This window comes from Chenopodium album, chromosome 22, assembly GCF_948465745.1.
Source record: "Chenopodium album chromosome 22, dcCheAlbu1.1, whole genome shotgun sequence".
In the NCBI taxonomy this organism is placed as follows: Eukaryota; Viridiplantae; Streptophyta; class Magnoliopsida; order Caryophyllales; family Amaranthaceae; genus Chenopodium; species Chenopodium album.
In genome coordinates this window covers 15,582,501-15,602,752 of record NC_137855.1, presented here as the reverse complement: position 1 = coordinate 15,602,752, position 20,252 = coordinate 15,582,501, and the positions used below count along the sequence as shown (strand labels likewise).

The following is a 20,252-nucleotide window of genomic DNA, read 5'->3' as shown; positions in this document are numbered from 1 at the left end:
ATCTTTGTTGAAACTCCATTATTTTGAATTTTTTGGTAGGAAATTAGAATGATTTTTGTAATTATTTTTTAATTTGGGTTTAGAGAAGTTAGAATGATACAAATAACATTAAACTATTTTTCAAAAAAAAAAAATAACATTAAACTATTGTAAAAAGATACAGTATTAAAAATCTTGATCCAATCTTATTTATTTATTTATTTATTTATATGAAAGAAACAAAATGCATCATAAGCAGTTAAATACTGTTGACTTATAGTTTCATTCAAACTAATGTAGGTCATTACTCCGTAATGCATTTCCAATACAACACTATTATTTATTTATTTATTTATTTTGATGGGATACAACACTGTTATTTTATACTTCTAGTATATTCCTTTTATTTTCAAAAGTCCGACCCCCTTAAATTTAAAATATTTAGATTTATACAAACTTAACGAGATCCTATGAGTATATATATATATATATATATTTTATAAAATATAAATGATAATGTATGATTAAAATGATCTTTTTTTACCACGTAAAAAGTACTATGATTAAATCTTAGGAACTAGTATAGGGAAGAAAATAAGGTTGATGATATGAGTTTTATATATATATATATATATATACATATATATATATATATATATATATATATATATATACATATACATATATATATATATATATATATATACACACACACATATATATATATATATATACATATACATATATATATATATATACACACACACATATATATATATATATATATATATATATATATATATATATATATATATATATATACATACACACTTGAGAAAGCCATTAGACAAAACTAAATGTAAGGATTAACTGATTAAGTTTAAAGTTCCGTTCAAAAAAGATTAAGTTTAAAGTTTAAATTTTAATGACTCTTTCTTCTTATCAATGGTATAATTTAAATTAAATTTATTCATTTACCTAATCTAATATATCTGAAGTGAAAATAAATTGAAGAGAATAGACCATAAGTATATATAATTCCTATAAATGGAAGAAAATAAGGTTGATGATTTCATTTATTTTTATATATTTATAAAATACAAAAAAAAAAAAAAAAAACCAAAAGTGTTTTATTATTTGCATTTTGGAAAGGGGTAAAAAAAAATAAAGACTAAAAAAGAGAGATCCAAAAAGTTACACACTGTATAAAGCAAATCCTGATTGGTAGCATGGCTGAAACAACTTGGAGCCATTAAGCCAAGTGTTTGGCTTCACTACACCTTATTCTAAAACCCCTCACATTTATTTTTAAAATTTTTAAAACTAATTACAAAACTCAGCAATAAAAAAAAAAAAAAAAAAAAAAAGCTAAACTCAACCATAGTTAAAAAAAACCCCCTAAAAACCCCTTCCATCAGAAACATCAGGAGAAAGAAAAGAACAAGTCTCAAAGTCTGTTTTACACAATCTTTCTTCTCTCTCTCACTTCACTCTCCCATCCACCCTTACCTTGTTTTGGTAAACAAACCTCCCCTTTTCCTTCACCAAATTTGTCTTCCTTATTTATCACATTCATACATTATATTATATTATTACTCTTTTTCTTTCATTCTTTGTCACCGGAGAACCAATGAAGACGACTAAGAGGTGTCACTCACAATCACACCCCCCGCCTCCGCTTCCGCTTCCGCTTCCGCTACCTCTTCCGCGTCGTCGTAGTCGTGTTTCTTCTCCAATCTCTAACAATAATGCTCCTATTGCTGCTGACTCCTCTAATGGGTCGCCTTCGTCTCCGTCTTCGTCGTCGTCGTCTTCGTCTTCGTCTTCCTGTATAGTTGATTATCATAATCATAATCATAAAAATAAAAATGACCAAATTCAAATTGATGACGACGAAAAGCCGCCTAAGCCCAAACGAACTAGAAGAAAGCGAGCACCTGTTAATCCTAAAACTGACAAATGTACCAATCCTTCTACCAATCGTCGTAGCTCCATTTACAGAGGTGTTACAAGGTAATTTAATTTCATTAATAACGAATTTTTTATTTTTTTTTTATTTTTTGTAATTTCCACTTGTCAATTTTAAATTTTTTTGTTAATTTGTGAAAATTATATATGAAATTGGAGTTGATCAAATGCTGATTGAATTTTATGTCTATTAATTAATTTGCATGTAATTGAAATTGGGTTAATTATAATATTTGGGTGAAATTTGCAGACATAGATGGACAGGAAGATTTGAAGCACATTTATGGGATAAAAGTTCTTGGAATAGCCTTCAAAACAAAAAAGGAAGACAAGGTAATTTCTGAAAATCTTGATTTTATTTGATTATTAAAAAGATTTTAATTAATTAATTTTGTTTTAAAAAAATTAAATGGTGAGTATTCTCATGGAGATCCGTAATCTCGGTTAATTAATATTTTGATTACTGTATGGTTGGTGATAATGATACTGTAATACTCCTACTTCTTAATTAATTAATGAATTAAATTTTGTCCTATTATTATTGATTTTATTTCATTAATTTTTTTATTTTTATTTATGGAGTATTCGTATAACGTTATTTGGAGTTTGTTCTGCCAACTTGCTGACTGCGTGCGTTTTCTTTGTCATTCTGACTATCTCACTCAACGTTCATCTTCCGCTTCCTGTTCAAAGTCTATTTGGGTAAGTCCAATTCATTCGGTTATTTTATTTTTTTTTAATTTTTAATTTAATCTCGTCCGCAAAAAAAATGAGCAATTTCGTAAATAAATTAACAATAAATTCTAGTCAGCTGACTTTGGATGCATGTTTAATAAAACGTTGTTGATTTATTTACGAAATTGCCCCATTAGAATTTTCTCAAAAAATGCAACATACACAAGTATACATTTGTCTGTTTTTAAAAGTTATTCCTGTTTGAACGGTAACAATGACAAAAAATAATAAGTTGAAACACGAAGAACTTTAGAGACGGGGGATTAATGTCGTCACAATCTTGAAATTGTTTTGTTTTGTTTTGGGGTGATTATTTAAATGCAGGAGCATATGATAGTGAAGTAGATGCAGCTAGGACGTACGATCTAGCGGCACTTAAGTATTGGGGACCAGAGACGACATTAAATTTCCCAGTGAGTTACCTAAGTTTGTGAGCAATTATAAGTTAAATTATATTCATTTTTATAACCCAAAGTCTTGTCAAAATGAAATGCTGCGGTGTTTTATTGCTAATCTAATTTTGCGACTTGCACCACTTTCTTTCCACTTGTTATATGTTCGAAACACACAGCTGGGTCGTGCTATCAATGTTAATGTTAATGTCGTGCTTTAATGTTGTTACAAATATTTAATAATAATAATGATGAATTTGACTTACAATATGGTATGGTATGTATTGATTTATGTAGATAGAAAATTATACGGAAGAGGTTGAGGTCATGCAAAATGCGTCCAAAGAAGAGTACTTGGCGTCATTGAGACGGAGAAGTAGTGGATTTTCGAGGGGTGTTTCGAAATATCGTGGCGTGGCTAGGTACATTTCAATAGGTTTATTGCCGTGCTTTGTTTTTTGAATCAAGTTGACAATAAACAACAGTAGTCCGAACTTTTGACCATTTTAATAAATTTGTCATCTTTTTTAGATTTTGGAGGTTGTGTTCGTGTAATAATTTTAAGTCATCAAAGGCTTAAATTTTTGGGATTTTTTGTATTATTATGAGAATGTATAACTAAAGGTGGAATTTATGTAAAAAGATGGTCAAAAGTTTGAATATTAATTGTTTTTTCTTTAATTTTATGGGTCATGTGACATCTATGATTCTTTGAATGTCTTATTAAAATTAATTTTAATCTTTTAATTTTTTTTGTAGGCATCATCATAATGGGCGATGGGAGGCACGAATCGGGCGCGTTTATGGGAACAAATACCTCTACTTAGGCACTTTCAGTAATGTCCTGAACTCTATTTCTCTCATGCTCGCTCTCGTTCTATGAGATTTAGGATCACGAGCACACACGCAGATACGTGGTCAGACAAAGTGATTATCATAATCACAGGGACAAAGATACTTAATATTTGGACTGACCCTTTTGGTTTGGTCACTTTCTGTGATCATCATGTATAGTATATGTTGTATGTATTCCTGTCCACTATAAACAATAAGATATAAAGGAAAGGGGGTGAGTACGGTACCAGTAGATCTGCCATTAATTAAAAAATTGCTCTTACGGACTCACATGGCGTCACGTGAGTCAAATATTGTGAATACCTTTTAGGAATGGGTTGCTTGATCTGATTTTAGGAAGAAAATTATTAGTATGATTAATTAATTAGGTAGGGTTTTGGTGAAAATTATGATCCACTAAGATTCCTGCTCTTCGCTTAAACCCCGTCACACCTGACTATTACATATGCAGTTATGCACCCCCCACCTTTACCTATAAAGATATGTATTAAAGTCAAATTTGATCAGAAAAGAAAACAAAAAGAGGATTAAAGAATGGAATCAATCTTATGAAAATAAATTTGAGATTTACTGGTATTTTCGGTAGGCCCTTAATTCTGTCTTTCTTTATATAGGGGATGCTCTAGAGTAGTTGAGAAATTAGTTTTATGAGAGATTAAGATGAGCACCGAAAATTGAAGGAAGCAAAGTTATATAGAGAAGAAAAAAGAGAACTTTTTTATGGGAATAAGGGGGGTGTTTACTATATAGGGCCACTTCCATGCATGCTAGTGTTGTCCTACCATCTTCCCTTACTCAAAACTCTACTTGTGCACATGGGAACTTCATGTACAAATTAAAGCACTGAAGAATATCTTGTGACTTTGTTTCGGTCAATACTATTACAACATTCGAAATCACTTGAAAACCATGCATTATGCAATTGATTAGTTTTCCGTGAATCTTGACAAATAGACTCGATCCTGGAATTGGTTCAAATTTTCTAACTTTTTAACAAGTACTACAATTTTAAACTGAAAGAAAGGTCTCTTACTTGGGTAAATTAGGGAGTTAAATTGCTCGTAATCTTAATTATACACAAGAGAGTTGAAGGGCATCAAGGTAGGACAAAATCATCTCATATTTCCACCTATTTTTAGGGACTTTTGTTGCTTGTTTGGCCCCTCACCCATGTTTCATTTGAGTTGGCAAAACTCCTGCCTTAAATGGTAAGGTGTATTGTTAGTAGTTGGGGAATATCATGCTTAAAAAATATTAATAAATAAAAAAAATCTTTTCTTAATTTTGTCCCCACTTCAATGGTATGGACTTCATAATTCATATTGAACTATATGCTTGCTGATTTTATTTTTATAAATATTTTTTTCCAGAATTTTTTCTATTTTTTTATTTTATTTTTTGTATATATATATATATATATATTTTTAATTTAAATTTAAGTTAGAATAATTTTTTCCCCTTTTCAGGGGGGCTAGGAAAAAATGTGTTATGGTCAACTTAATTAACCTAGTTGGATGTGTCACATGTGGTCTGCTTTCATGCACATCTTATCTTTGGAGTTCACCTTCTGACTAGATCTTGTCTTACCGGCCAACTATTAAATTGGTTATGATGATTTGTGATTTACACATCCCTACCTGGTTTGATATTATCCTTTAGAAAAGCCTTGTTTCGTTTTGATTAAATGAGAAGTTAGTTGTATCTTAGCTTCTTCTTGCTTCTTTTTACTTTTATTGGGGCCCTAAGTTCTTGTATCAAATACAGGTACCATAGACTGTCCGAGTGCCCGACATATCCATCACTTCGTTGTTTGTTAGTCTACTCGGCTAAAGTTTTCTAAATGCCGTGACAGATTACATGGGCTTGATAGTATTTAAATGTATAGTTCTGCCACCATTTTAGAGGAAATAAGTTTTAATTACAGGCTATACAATCTCACTTTACAACTAAAATAAGTATCGAAAGGTTCCAATAAGTTGAGAAAGATAATTTTAGGCGAAAAGAACAAAGCCTAAGTCCATGACCTTTTAGCTGTGGCCATCTACTGCAATAGAATTCTCTGTTTAAACAGTAATTTATAAACATGAGATTTTTATTTGATTCCTCTATGTAATGAAAGCTTGCTTGTTGCGAATGCTTTGGCTCATCTCTATTTTGAAATGGAGCTTGCTTAATGATTTTAGCAGAAGGAAAACTATGTACCATATATAAATTTGCACTCTTCTTAGTTTAGTGTAGTTTGAATTTCACTATACTCTATTAACACAAATTTGTATCATTTTTACTTTAGGTTCACAGGAAGAAGCCGCTGCAGCATATGATCTGGCTGCAATAGAGTATAGAGGCCCAAATGCGGTGACTAATTTTGATATTAGCAATTACATCGGTCGTGTTAAGAATCTTATGCCAAAGGTTGAATCAGAGGAACCAAGTCCCAAACAAACAGAAGTTGCAGTGCCAAAACTTCAGCAACAACAAATAAAACAACAGAAAGAGGAAGAAGAAGAGCTACAAGATGAAGCACCAGTAAAACAGCGAAATTTGGCTGATGTTGTACACCAGGAACAAGATCAACAAATGGGTATTCCGTCTCAGCTTGAGGAGTCTAAGCTAGTTAACTCCATTGATCACCACCCAGCTATGATCGGGATGGAGGGTGCTGAGGATGCTAGAGAAAACCCGTGGAGCTTTTGCTTGGATACAGGGGGTTACGACCCCCTCTTGGTTCCGGATATTCCCTTTGATGAAGATGGCGGGCTGCTTGATTTATTCAATCAGACCAATTTTGAAGAGAATATTGATATGATGTTTGAAGGAGAAGGAAATTTGATTAGTTTAGATGACACCTTCTTCGATGGCACAGACATCATAGGTTGTCAAACTTCCGAGGAATTAGACAAGAAGGTGGAGATTGTGCCAAAGGTAGAGGAGAATTCACTTTCGTGTTCATCATCCTCTCCATCATCCCCTTCTTCGATAACTAGCTTAGACTCATGTCAGCTGTAACGCTCATACATCAGCGTTTATGCATTTTAAGAACTGTTTCTTTTCCTTTCCCCCTCTTTTCAAATTTTAGTTTAGTTTCTCGTTTTCAGGGTCTTGTTTTAGCTTTGTGTTTGTTTTAATTTGTTTGGCTTTAGTTTTTCTTTTTCTTTATAAAAAAAAAGGTTAGTTGTTGAATTGAAGATCTTATGAATGGATAGGAAGAATTCCAAACATCTCTTTACTCTTCTGTTGTAGGGAAACCGAAATTTTGTTTCTTGAATTTGAGTTTTGTTTTTGTATGTGGGAGTAAAAATTATTAACTCCATTTCATAATACAGTGCCTATTCCATTTTACATGAAACTACATAGTATTAAACTACATATTGAGACGTATTGAACAATAAAATTCTACTTACAATTTTTTTTTCTTGCAATGAAAAACTGTGGTCAAAATTTGATTGAAAATGGATATCGACATTACTCATAGAGGTGTCAATTCAGATCGGCGGATCGGAATATGTTTATTTTTAACTTGAGTCAGCTAAATTATTGTGTCCATGCAAGTCAAATTTTGAATCGCATATTTTTTAGATCGGGTTAGGTATGGTTTTGACTCCTCTAATTACTCGTATATTATGAGATGGAGGGAGTTACAAAAACAAGTAAAAATTAAGCAGATAGTTGGGAATGTGAGGCACGTTTTTCTAATATATTGAACCTCTTTTTATTTGTGGAAAGCAAACTAAAGTCAAGATCATTAAGTGGATAATGGATTATCAAGGTCAACTGAATTTAACTTTGGAAGCTGTTTTTGTGTGGGTGGAAAGTGGATAGGGAAAGTACATTGAATATCTTTCTCTTTTCAAAAATCACAAAATTTGAAGATTTTTGGCCCAATTTCAATTGGACTATACTGAATCGAAACTTGGGACCAAATAAATAGTGACTTGTTGGGATAAGATTGTAACGCACATACGCAATAGTAATCCTTATTTTATTTTTTAATTTATTTGTTTTGGCAACGTAATATTAATCCTTGTAGAGCTATATAGAACATGATGTGCATTATCCTTACATTTGTGAAACAATGTCGTATGCCATTATGATGCGACTCTATTTGTTTTCTTAGTTCCTTCGACCTTAATGGTACCCTAGAAGTTGGCTTACAGTGCCTAGGGGATATCCCTAAATTTACTGATCACTAATATAACCTAATGATTTTTTTTGAAAGAAATAACCTAATGAATTTGTGTGACAGAGAATACTTTTATGATAGGAGAAAATCAAATTTACAACATATTTCCTCTGTTTCTATTTAGTTGACGCGTTTAATTTAGGCACATATATTAAGGAGAGGAGAGAGAGTGATAGAGAATGAAAAAGCAAGTGGGTTAGCTTGTAAATGCAAGGTAAAAATTTACCCAAAAAGGAAACGGGTCAACTAAAAAGAAACTTCCTAAAAAGGAATACGTGTCAATTAAAAAGAAACGGAGGTAGTATGCAATTGTAAACTAGCGTTTGATAGCTTCAATACATTAGCTACTCTTATTAAAAATAACAACCGACTACTAATTCAAGGTGCAACTACATAAAACACCAAGGGTGTGTTTGGTCTGATGTAACATATTTTCATGGAAAATCTTCATTTTTCATTGTTTAGTTGTGAAGGGATGAAAAACTTTTACAATAGTGGATAACTAGATGAAGCCCGTGCGATGCACAGTTTGTTTGATTTTATTTATTTACTTATTTATTTTATTTATTTTTTTATTTTTTGTATTTATGAGCTAAATTTTTTTTTATATATTTAGATAAAGTTCCTAATATTAAAAGATAATATTTAATGTATTTAAACTTAAAAATCTCATTCGCCAATGTTGCTTACGTGGCATTTGAATTATTTAATTCTTAAAGAAATTAATTATCTCTTATTTAATTGGCTATTACTAAGATTTATAATCCTACATGGCGCGCTGAGAAAATTAGATCCTACGTGGCTCTCTAAAAACTCGGGAAAAAACTCCCCTTTAAATATATATATTAGATTACTCTTTCAATGGTCGAAATTTTCCCTCCTTATCTCCTTTTTTCTTTCTTTCACCTTTTCACTCCTACTTTCGATTTTTCAATTCAATTGTGGTTCTTTAAATAAAAGTATAGTATTAGCCATAAAGCTATTACCACATTATATATTATTTTATTAAAATTAAATATAAATAAGGATTTCAATCACAAAATTATTGCAGTAACTTGTGGCATCACCCAGGCCGAAAAACTAGTTGTACATCAAACCAAACAAACCCCAAAGAGTTCCTAAATAAATTAATTGTATTGATCTGAAGTTTTATTGATGCTTTCCTTAGAGAATCCTAACGTTTTCCTTCCTATCAAAAGTAATTTTTTAGGTAGTTGTCATGTGGTCAACATTAGGGGTGTTCAAAAATACCCGACCCGATTGACCCGACTCGTTGACCCGAAGTAAAGTTATCGGGTATTTTTTCAAAAAAGCTCAATCTTTCGGGTCGGGTACCCGACCCGAGAAATCTGTGCAACTCTCGGGTTGGGACATGGGCCTGTTTGTAGAATTGGCGGGCACCCGAAAACCCGTGAAGGTTTTTATTATTTTATTATTTTTTGGAATCTTCCGTAGTTGTTGAAAGAGTTATGTCTTCGTCATGTGCAATTACTAGATATATAATTTAATCAAATTATGGAGATAATTAAGTCCGGACATTTGGGTCGTCGTTTTGCCATAACTAGAGGTACTTACGATCTTTGGACTAGTAAAATCGGCCAAAGCCCAATTGGACGGATCCTATAAGGTCACACAAAGGGGCTAGATCGAGCATTAGAGGACGAGGCGCATCATGGGCCTCATCACTCTAGGTGGCCGGCCATATGGAGGAATAAGGAAGGTTTTGGGCTTCAAGCCCTAGTCTAATTATAATGAGATTATAAATAGACTAGGTGCCTAGGTTTGCAAGTAAGCAGTTTACTGATCTTTTGATCAAACCCGAATTAGCAAACACGAAAACCAACCCCTCTAAAAGTCCTCTCTCTCACGGCTCTCTCCTCCTCCCAGGCGCACGGTGGTGTCTCGTAGTGGTGGTGGTTCGTGCGGTGGTCGGTTGTCCGAAAAGGTGGTGATTGCGGTTTTCCTCAATCACTCGACCAATCTAGTATTGGTGGACGGCTCGTTTGAATCTCGTGGACTAAGTAGAGGAGCAACACTTGGGGCTCTATTATCTCCTTGATTTGCCTGTCGAATAGCTTCGTGGAATTCACGCTTCAAAGGTATGATTATGTGTCTTGTGCGTTATGCATGCGATCCTTGGTTTAGGTGCTTTATGAATATGATTCATGTTATTTCCGCTGCGTAGTACCTATATATAAACTCCTACAGTGGTATCAGTTAGCCTCTTGGATGAACGCGCTAGATCATAATAATACGATTATTTGATGTCCACGTTAATTTTATAATCAATTAAGAGGGAGAAATTAATTTAATTATGGTTCAATTATTATATTTAATGTGATTAAACTTTTGGAATAGATTAAATACGATTTAATTATACTCAAATAGCCATGAAGAGGAACGAATTTTAGCCCTAACATGTTCGAATTTTTCGAACCCCTAACCCTAATTTCGAAAATTCAAAGCCCTAAAATATGATTTTTGTGCTTAATTTTGTTTTAATTTGATTTGTTTTATGTTTCATAATTTTAATTGGATTGATTTATGCATAAAAATGTTTTATGTATGATCATAGATTTAATTTTTAAAGTTAAAATTAAATTGGGATTAATTTTATGATAAACCCTAATTTTAAAGTTGAATGTGATTTAATTTTAATTTTATGGACTGATTTAATTTAATTATGATAAGTGTTATTTTAATTAAATTAAAAACACACAAAAAAAATTATTTTGGCCGGCAACCGCGGTTGGGTGGCGCAGCCACGGCGGCTGCCGACCAGGTGGCGGTCCAAGAGGGAGGGGAAGGGGAGGGCGACAGTCTTGGTGGCTGAGGCAGCAGCTGTGCAAGCGTTGCACGCTGCTGCCGTGGCTGCCTATTCTGCTGGTTGCTGCTGCCTTGCGGCAATGGCTGCTGCGAAGCAGCCAGCCACTGTGGCTAGCTCCGGCTAGCCAACCACGGTGGCCAGCAACCGTGCATCACGGTTTTTCAAAAAAAAAAATCTGTTTTTTGAAAAATTATTTCAAGATAATTATGAATTATTTTGGGATAAAATCAGTTTTATTTTGGATAAGTTAAGATATTTTGAAAATATAATCTTTATTTTAAAAGATAAAATTAGTTTTATTTGGATAAAATCTTTTATTTTAGGATAAAATCTAATATCAAAAGTTGTTATATTTGATATTATCCATATTTATGTTGTTAAATTGGTAATTATCCAAAATTAAATTGGTTAATTTTGGATAAGATTGACTAGGATATTCTGAGCATATTCCAAAAGGATAATAATTGATTTAAATAATGTGATTATCCCATAATTAGATTAGGATGTAATTGATTTTAAATTTATTTGATTGGCTAGTAATTAGGATAGTTTTTTTTTTTTGACGGTAATTAGGATAGTTACTCCTAAATTAGTTAGGATAATCATGGAAGGTTAAATATGATTTATCTTTCTAGATTAAAATATGATTTGATTCTATCTCATGACTAAATTAAATATATGATATTTTATGAACCGTCATGAATAATATATGATATTATTTAATTATGATTAGAATATAAGATATTTTAGGAAATGCGTTGTCTTTATTATGATCATTCGATGTTATAGTTTAGGCAAGCATGTTGAGTGATTTATTATATGACACTTTTATAATATATGATATTATGTTGCTATATATAGAGTAGTGTGGCCCATAGATTCTTAAATACGATCTGCGTATCGTGATGTATTTTTTGTAATCTAAATACGGTCTGCGTACCGTTAAGTATTTTTATAACTTTTATTTAATGTAAATAGAATAGTTATTCAAATAGTGTTAGAACAAAAGAACCCATGAAGTGAAGGCCCAAAGGAGCAAGGTGGATGAAGATCCATGATGATTCAAGTGGGAGCATTTTTTCTATTTTTAGTTTTCTTAGGACTAAGGGGCCATACTACGTCATGTTTATTTTATTGCATTAGTAGATTATGCATGTTAGATTTTATTTATGTTGATTGATGATGCGCTAGAGTTCACTACATAAATCACAACATAATAAATCTAAATCCCAGTAATATTGAGACAGCTTTTCCAATTAAAAACCCGACAAAACCTTCGGTCGTTTATGATGGGTCGGCCTCAGTAGAGTGTCATAATATATCTTGGGGAAGTGGGGGTAGATCACGTTCTACACTTTTAATTGGTTATACTCAACACGGTTACCTAAAAATTAGTTTAGAACCTTGAAGCTAAGGGTAATAATTAAACATGTGATGATTAATTATTCAACCAAGAATTACAAGAGTTGTAATCAGTAAAGAGTTTACTCACCTTGAAAATGTAATGGTTGATGGTAGGGCCAAAGTTCGGTCAATTATTGCACGAATAAAGGGTCTTGGAATCACTTAAAATTCAATTGGGATCATTTAATTATTGAATAAAGTGTTTTAAAGTTACCAAATGAATGCGTTTTATGGTACTTTAATTTATTAAACATAATTATTAAACTTTGCCTTATTTTGACATAGATGGATAGCCGTAACAATGATGACTATAATTCTTTACCACCAACAGTGACAACAAGGCTTAATTTTCTTAACTTCAACGATTGGGAAAGCGAACTTAGAAGTGTTCTAAGGAACAAAAATCTTGAATTTCATTTTGACTTACCAATCGAGGGTAGATCTAGTCCAGGCATGACTCCTGAGAAGCATTTGAGAAATGTTTCAGATTCTAAGAGAGTAGTGCATGTGATGTTGTCCTCTATCCCAGAGGATAAGGCTAGAAGATTCATGGACTATGGACTATGAACCTTATCTCTTATTCAAGTGCTAACGTGATGTTTGCTATGGAATTCTGAATTCCCATGTTGATGGAGAAATGGATGGAAACGTCATGGAAATCATTAAATGGTTCCCAAGAATGACGACTCCTGGACTGGAAGTATTAGGTTTGAAACCTACAGGCTCAATGGTGAGATAATTTCAAGAAAACTCTTGTCAGGCTAGTCAGTACAGAGTCATGTGGATACGATGGTTGATCTATTTAACCGCATGAGTATGTTAGGGAGACCATATGAAGATCAACATGTTCATGATATAATTCTGCATTCTCTACATGATGGTTTTGACCTCGAGAAACTTTATCAAGATGATGAAGATTCTACAGTCAAACTAGTTGATTTACTCAAGAATCATGCAGAGGATTACCTGAAAGAAGAATAAGCCAGTGCTTGAACAAGGATGTTCCCACTACGATAAGTAATAAGTTAAGAGTTACCTAATAGTATATGTTATGAACATTTTAACTTTCAATAAGGTATGTGATACCAAGTTGCAGAGCTAGACATTGTGATATATATATATCACAAAACCTTTTAAAGCATTATTTGTTAAAAAAAACCACGACGATCACTTTTTTTGTCTAAAGAAACCCGAGACCACTTTTCAGGCGTTGACTCCAATTTCCCGACGTTGACTCTCTTATTTTCCCCACTTGCACCCAAATTTTATTATTTGCACTCCACCTTTTTATCTCCCCTCATTTTTTCCCTCCAACTCCACTCTCTTCTCTCTCTTCTTTGGCTTCCATGAATGCTCTATAATTCAATCACATCAGTTCGCCTTTCTCTCTCTCTCCTCTTCATGCAATTAATTCTTCAACAATAAACTTAGGTAAGTTTTAATATGCTGTAATTTGACTGGGAAGACAAAATAAATTGGGGCTTTTTTCTAAAACCAAAAACTTACGAAATTCTTCTTTGCCATGGCTAAAGGTGGACGAAAGGAGAGGTTTGGACGCAAATCAAGGTTCCCCAATTACGTTGTTAAGCACAAACCAAGGTACGTTCTTCGTCTTCGCACTGATAAAGCATAATTTGCATAAAATTAGGCGAAATTATTAGGGTTAAGCAAAATAATTGCACGAAAAATTAACTTAATTCTTGTATTTGTTGGCGAATTTGTACTCTAGTGTAGTTGTGATTAACCCACAAACATAGCTTGATTGCTGAATTTGTTGAATTGATTGGTTGAAATGTAGCCCTGATATGTTGAATTTGTTCAATTTTGTGTTGGTTAATTTGTTTGTCAGGTTTAATGGTAGAGTGAATGTGTTTGAACCTTGGTTTAAATTCATGGATCCAATTAACATTAGGATGTACTATGGTGGGCATTTTGTGACTAAAAATAACAAGACAACTTATGAAAAGAAGCCAAATGTAGACCCATCTAAGTGGGGAATTGCTTTGCGTGTGAATGTGGAGGAGGTGTGTTATTTTGAGTTTGTGTATTGGATTAAGAATGACTTGGGATTTGCAGAGGTGGGGGATATTTGGTTTAGGAAGAAGGGTTGTACATTACACAATGGTAGAGCTAAAATTGAGGGGGATAAGGACATTTCTGAGTTTCTTGAGGCACCTGAAAAGGATGAATTTTATCATCTTTATGTTGTGCATGCTGACCAAGTGGAGGGGGTAAAAAGGAATTATTATGGCCCAGGTGTCGGTTTTTATACAGATAGTGAGAGCAAAGAAAGTGAGATGGACAACAATGAGGTTGGTGAGTCATTTAAAAATTCAAAGGGGGGTCCACAAACACACATGGTGCATGTGAACCCAAGTGAAAACCCTAGATCTGATTCCACTTCTCAAAGTCATCCTCCAACTCTAACTGCTGCTCAATGTGCATTATCAAAGCTCCCCATTAAATCAGCCACAAAAAAACCACCAACCCAGTTTATTGACTTAGTAACTCCTCCTACTTCCAACACCACAAACACAGTTCCTGCTACTATTCTGCCACTCCCTACTAACAGTGAGCATGAACCAGAACATAGCTTAGAAGCCAACCCAGAAATTAGGCCAGAAGTGAGCAAAGAAACCAATGAAGATCAAAATTGGCAGCAAATTATTCCATTTCTTGGGAATGATGATGATGATCCTGATAGAGCAGATGATAAGGGAGGTGAGTTTGAAGGGGGAGGTGATGATGCAGATTTAAGTGATGATGACTATGAAGATAAGGATGATGATGATGATTTGTTCAATGAGTATGTAGATCATGACATAGAAGAGAGGGATACTAGGAGTTTAGGGGGGTTGTTTAAGGCTGCAGAGCAAAATGAGGTTGACTCTGATAATGATGATGCCCTGCATATTGGGAATGAAGAAGATATTGTTGATTCTGATGATGAGGTGGTGAGTGTTGTTGGATCTGATGATGAGGAAACTATATACCCAGAGTTCAATCCTGCTAGTGATTTTAAAGGGAAGGTTTTGTTAACAAAAGGGCTCAAGTTCCCAAGTAACAAGGTGTTTAGGAGGGCATTGCAGTACCATGCAATAGAACATGGATATGACTACTTCTTCTTGCACAACAATAGAGTTAGGGTGAGTGTGTATTGTGCACATAGATGTTCATGTCCTTGGAAAAGAGCCAGGATATTGGAATGCACTAAGGGTTGCAAAAGGAAGTGCAGGTTCAAGATTCATTGTAGGAAGTTGAAGGGTGAGGACACTTGGCAAATAAAAAGTCTGAGGTTGAAGCATATTTGTGGACATCAGACCAAGAACTCCAAGATTACTTCTCAGTACTTAGCAAAGAGGTATCTAGATGATTGGAGAGATGATCCAACTTGGAAGCTTGCAGCATTTATAAAAAGAGCAAGAAGAGAGTGTAGAGTGGAAATAGGGTATTATTTAGCTTGGTATGCAAGGGAGAGAGCATTCAAAATGATATTTGGAGATGCTAGTTTGGAATATGAGAAAGTGTGGGATTATGCAGCAGCTATTTTGAAGTACAACCTAGGAAGTCCAGCTGTTGTGAAGGTTGATGGAGTTGAGAAGCCTCAACCTGTGTTTTAGAGACTATATGTCTGTCTTCAAGCCTGCAAATAGGGGTTCATAGCTGGGTGCAGACCTATTCTAGGTCTGGATGGTGCTCATCTGAGAGGACCTTATCCAGGCATATTGCTCACAGCTGTTGGGAAAGATGGCAATAACAACATCTTCCCAGTAGCTTGGGCAGTAGTAGAGATTGAAAATGCTGATACATGGAGATGGTTCTTGGAGTTGCTTAGGAATGACATAGCATCAGTAGCTGATTCAGTTACTTGGGTACATGAAGCAGATGAACTCACTTATATGAGTGACAGGCAAAAGGTATATTGTTAATTCACAATTGTCGTGTTATTATTGATAATAATGAGGACCTAATGCTTGTTATTATTGATATCATTACAGGGATTATTAGATGCATTTGCTGCTGTGATGCCAGGTGCAGACACCAGATACTGCTGCAGGCATATTTGGAGCAATTTTAAAAACAAATTTCCTGGGACTGTGTACAAGGAACACTTCTGGAAAGCAGCAAGGTCCACCACATAGGTAGTGGCTACCATTTACTCTTATTTTGTGCTTTTTCATTTAACATGCCAATTATGAAACTGATTTTGTTGCATAAATTCCATCCCCAGCATCATTTTAACAAACATATGGAAGCTATCAAAGAGTTGAGTGCAGATGCATACAATTATTTGAAAGGGATTCCTGCTGCTCATTGGTCTAGGCATAAGTTCAGTTCAGCCTCAAAGTCAGGGATGCTCTTTAACAATTGTTGTGAAAGCTTCAACAATGTGTTAAGGGAAGCAAGAGAAAAGCCTATCCTTCAATTGATGGAGTGGGTGAGGAGATATGTGATGGGCAGATTTTTTTCAAAAAAGGAAGGTCTCAAAGCATTCAAGGGTGTCATTATGCCAACAGTCTTGAAGTTTGTGCAGAGAGGAATGCAGCAAGTGTCTCACATGAGAGTGAATCAAGCTGATCTCATGGAGTTTGAGGTGGATGACACAGAGGACACATCTGTAGTGAACTTGGAATCCAAGTCATGCTCTTGCAACAGATGGACACTTATGGGGATTCCATGTTGGCATGCTCTTGCCTGTATTCAGTTGAGAAGACTTGAGGTTGACCCCTTCATCCATCCTGCCTATTATGTGCAAACATACACTAAGGCATATGCTCCCTCTTTCAAAGCAATGCCTGGCCATCAACAATGGGAAGTTACTCCTTACCCTAGACCTCTGCCACCTCCTGCTAGAAAACTTCCAGGCAGGCCATCTAGTAAGAAAAGAAAGAAAGAGGCTGGAGAAAATGCAGAGAAAAAGAATGTAAAAAGGGCAAAGTAGAAAAACAAATGTTCCAACTGTGGTGGGTTGGGTCATTACAAGAACAAGTGTCCATCTCCAGAAATAATCAAAGAAAAGAAGAAGCCAGGGAGGCCCAAGAAGAATCCTGCAGCAGGGGAAGGAATGGCAGACAATGATGCTACACCAACAGCATCACAGCAGCTCACTCAAGCAACCCAAGCCACTCAATAGTCCATCAGACTTTCTGCACCACAATACACTAGTAGAAAAATTGAAAAAGACACCGCTCAATGGCCACCGGTTTTTGAAAACCGATGGCTTAAAAAATGGGCGGGATTAGGAATATGTACATTGCCACCGGTTCAAGCCGAACCGGTGGCATAAATAATAAAGGCCACCGGTTTTGAACCGGTGGCAATAATCAAATAAAAAAAAAAACCCACGTTTTGAACCATTCTCTTTCCCCTCCCTTTATATACCCTAACCCTAACTTCTCTCTCCTCTAACGCCTCTCCTCTCCTCCTTCTCTCTCCTCTCCTCCTTCTCTTTCCTCTAACGCCTCTCCTCTCTATCCTGCTCTCTTTAGTTCTTACTCCCCCTTCTGCTCTCCTCCTTCTCTCTATCTCCTTCTCTCGATCTCTCTCTCTCTCCCTCTCGATCTCTCTCCCTCTCTGTTCCCTCTCGTCCTCTCTCCTCCGTTTTCCTCCTTCGCCACCATCAACCCACGAAATCACCACCACGCCACCACCACACCAGCAATACCAACATCAACAACACCGACAGATTTACATCATCAACACCACTTTTCGCCTTGATATGATTTGTGCATGTTTTTAGGTTTAATTATTCAAGGTAAGGGTTTATGTGTTTGATTATGTTTGGTAAATGCCTTGATTTTTATGGATTTGATTGTTGTAATATTGTTTGAAATTGATTTTCGAAATTTCTGGGTTTAATTGATTTTCGAAATTTCTGGGTTTAATTGATTTTCGAAAGTTTTGGGGTTAATTGATTTGCCGGGTTTGATTGATTTGCGATTAATTGTGATTGATTTTCGACAGTTTATAGGTACATGCATGATTTTTGGGTTTTTTTCGCAATTTTTTTTTAGTTTTAATAATTATGATTTCTGTGTTTTTTAGGATATTTATCGTTTTTTTTTTTTTGGATTTTTTTCTGGGTTTTAAAAAACTGATTAGTGTTCTTTTTTTTTTTTTAATTCCGAGATTAGTGTTCTGTTTTTTTTCAACAGCTTATTTGTATTATTAAATTTATATTTTTGTTTTAATTGATGCAGGTATATTGATTTGGATGTGAAAGTGAAGAATCAAGATTTTGATTTAGATGTTGTATGGGGTTTTTGTGATTTTGATGTTGTAATTTTTTATGATTTATATTGTAATTTTTTACTGATTTATTTGATGTAATTGTTGGATTATATTGTAAATTTTTTTTTTAATTAAATGTTGTAATTTTTCGATTAAATTGAATGATATTGTTCGATTTGTATTTAGATGTTGTTTTTTTTTTTTTTGAGTTGATTGTTCAGTTATATTTCAAGTGAATATATATATATATATATATATATATATATATATATATATATGTTCATTGCCACCGGTGGCAATAGTTGTTAATACAAAAAAAAAATATTGCGGGAACGACTATTACCACTGGTTAACCGGTGGCAATACTTAATTTTGCCACCGGTTTTGAACCGGTGGCCTTTTCAACCGAGTATTGCCACCCCCCAACTAACCACCGGTTCAAAACCGGTGGCATAGGGGGGTTTTGAACCGGTGGCCAATTGATATTTTCGCCTAGTGATAGGCCACTTTAGAATTAGGATATTAATTCTGTGAAATGTTTTTTTTGGAACAAATGTAGTGTACTTTTGATGGTAACATCTGTTTGTGATCAAAGAATGTATGTGATCATTGATGCTTCTTAAAACTTAGTTTTTTGTGAACAATCAGTTGATGTTGGATCTACTTATGCTAGCAGATGTCTTTAAGTATTTATGTATGAAATGAAGAATCTTGATGCAATTTCATTGATGTTGTTGGCCGCCCCTTGTTTTTTATGTTTGTTTGTCACACTTTTACTCAAAAATTGAAATAGATTCCAAAATAGATTGCTTTTATATTTTATAAATAAGGGGTACAAAATCACCACTAATTACTGTTAGCATTTCACATACATTCAAACACCACCACCTCTTCCATTGTCCACTACATAATTAGCAATATATACTACCCTAAAACCACTTACAAAACACCCACATTGCTTATCTTAAGCCCCTACATAATCAGCAATCTAATTACCAAAATATACCTTCCCCTAAGCATTGTCACTACCCAAACATTTTCATCAACACCACACTAACAAGCACAGACACAACAACACATGTGGCAGCTAGCTTAAACCCTCCCTACTGCATCTCTAGCCCAGAACGTGTTTGCATCCCCCTTTGAAGGTTGTTGTGATCTTCAAGGCAAGCATTTCTAGCCTTCACAATAGTTAGTTCAGTTGCCCTCCTATGCCTCTCAGCAAGTAATACATTAATCACTTCACGCTGCCAGTCCGTTTGCTCCTCATCCAACCATTTGAAGGTGTTGCATCCTCGTTCCCCTGTGTCGTGGTCGTACTTTTTGCAAGCTTCGAACCTTCTTCCTGGATTCTCATGAGTCCATGATGTTCTCTTAGCACAAGGAAGCCACATCCGCAAATCACCATTTTTCCTACAAAATCATACACGAAAACAGAGGAATTAGAACAAAGAGAAGAAGAACATACCGCAATTGGGGAAGCATTAGATGATGAATCGTAAATTAGAGCGCAATTGGGCAAGAAATCGTTGAAGAACCCTAGATTACCTATCAATTGCTCAGATTTGGGTAAAAAGTTGCCCTAATCTGGAAATGAGTGATTTTGGGGAGGAGAACCCTAGAATATATATATATATATATATATATATATATATATATATATATATATATATATATATAT

The 20,252-nt window shown here is 34.4% G+C and overlaps 2 protein-coding genes across 2 annotated transcripts; both read left to right on the top strand.

Moving 5' to 3' along the window:
* Positions 1-1,430: 1,430 nt before the first annotated feature.
* LOC145604863 (ethylene-responsive transcription factor WRI1-like) lies at positions 1,431-7,213 on the top strand. The gene is made up of 7 exons (XM_081660840.1): positions 1,431-1,992; positions 2,198-2,280; positions 2,641-2,649; positions 3,007-3,095; positions 3,372-3,496; positions 3,834-3,910; positions 6,220-7,213. The coding sequence occupies exons 1-7, from the start codon at positions 1,610-1,612 to the stop codon at positions 6,933-6,935; spliced, it is 1,482 nt and encodes a 493-aa protein (XP_081516966.1). The 5' UTR covers positions 1,431-1,609; the 3' UTR covers positions 6,936-7,213.
* Positions 7,214-16,589: 9,376 nt separating this feature from the next.
* LOC145604016 (uncharacterized) lies at positions 16,590-17,282 on the top strand. Its single transcript, XM_081659971.1, has one exon. It carries the CDS (start codon positions 16,590-16,592, stop codon positions 17,280-17,282), a length of 693 nt encoding a protein of 230 aa, XP_081516097.1.
* Positions 17,283-20,252: the final 2,970 nt, after the last annotated feature.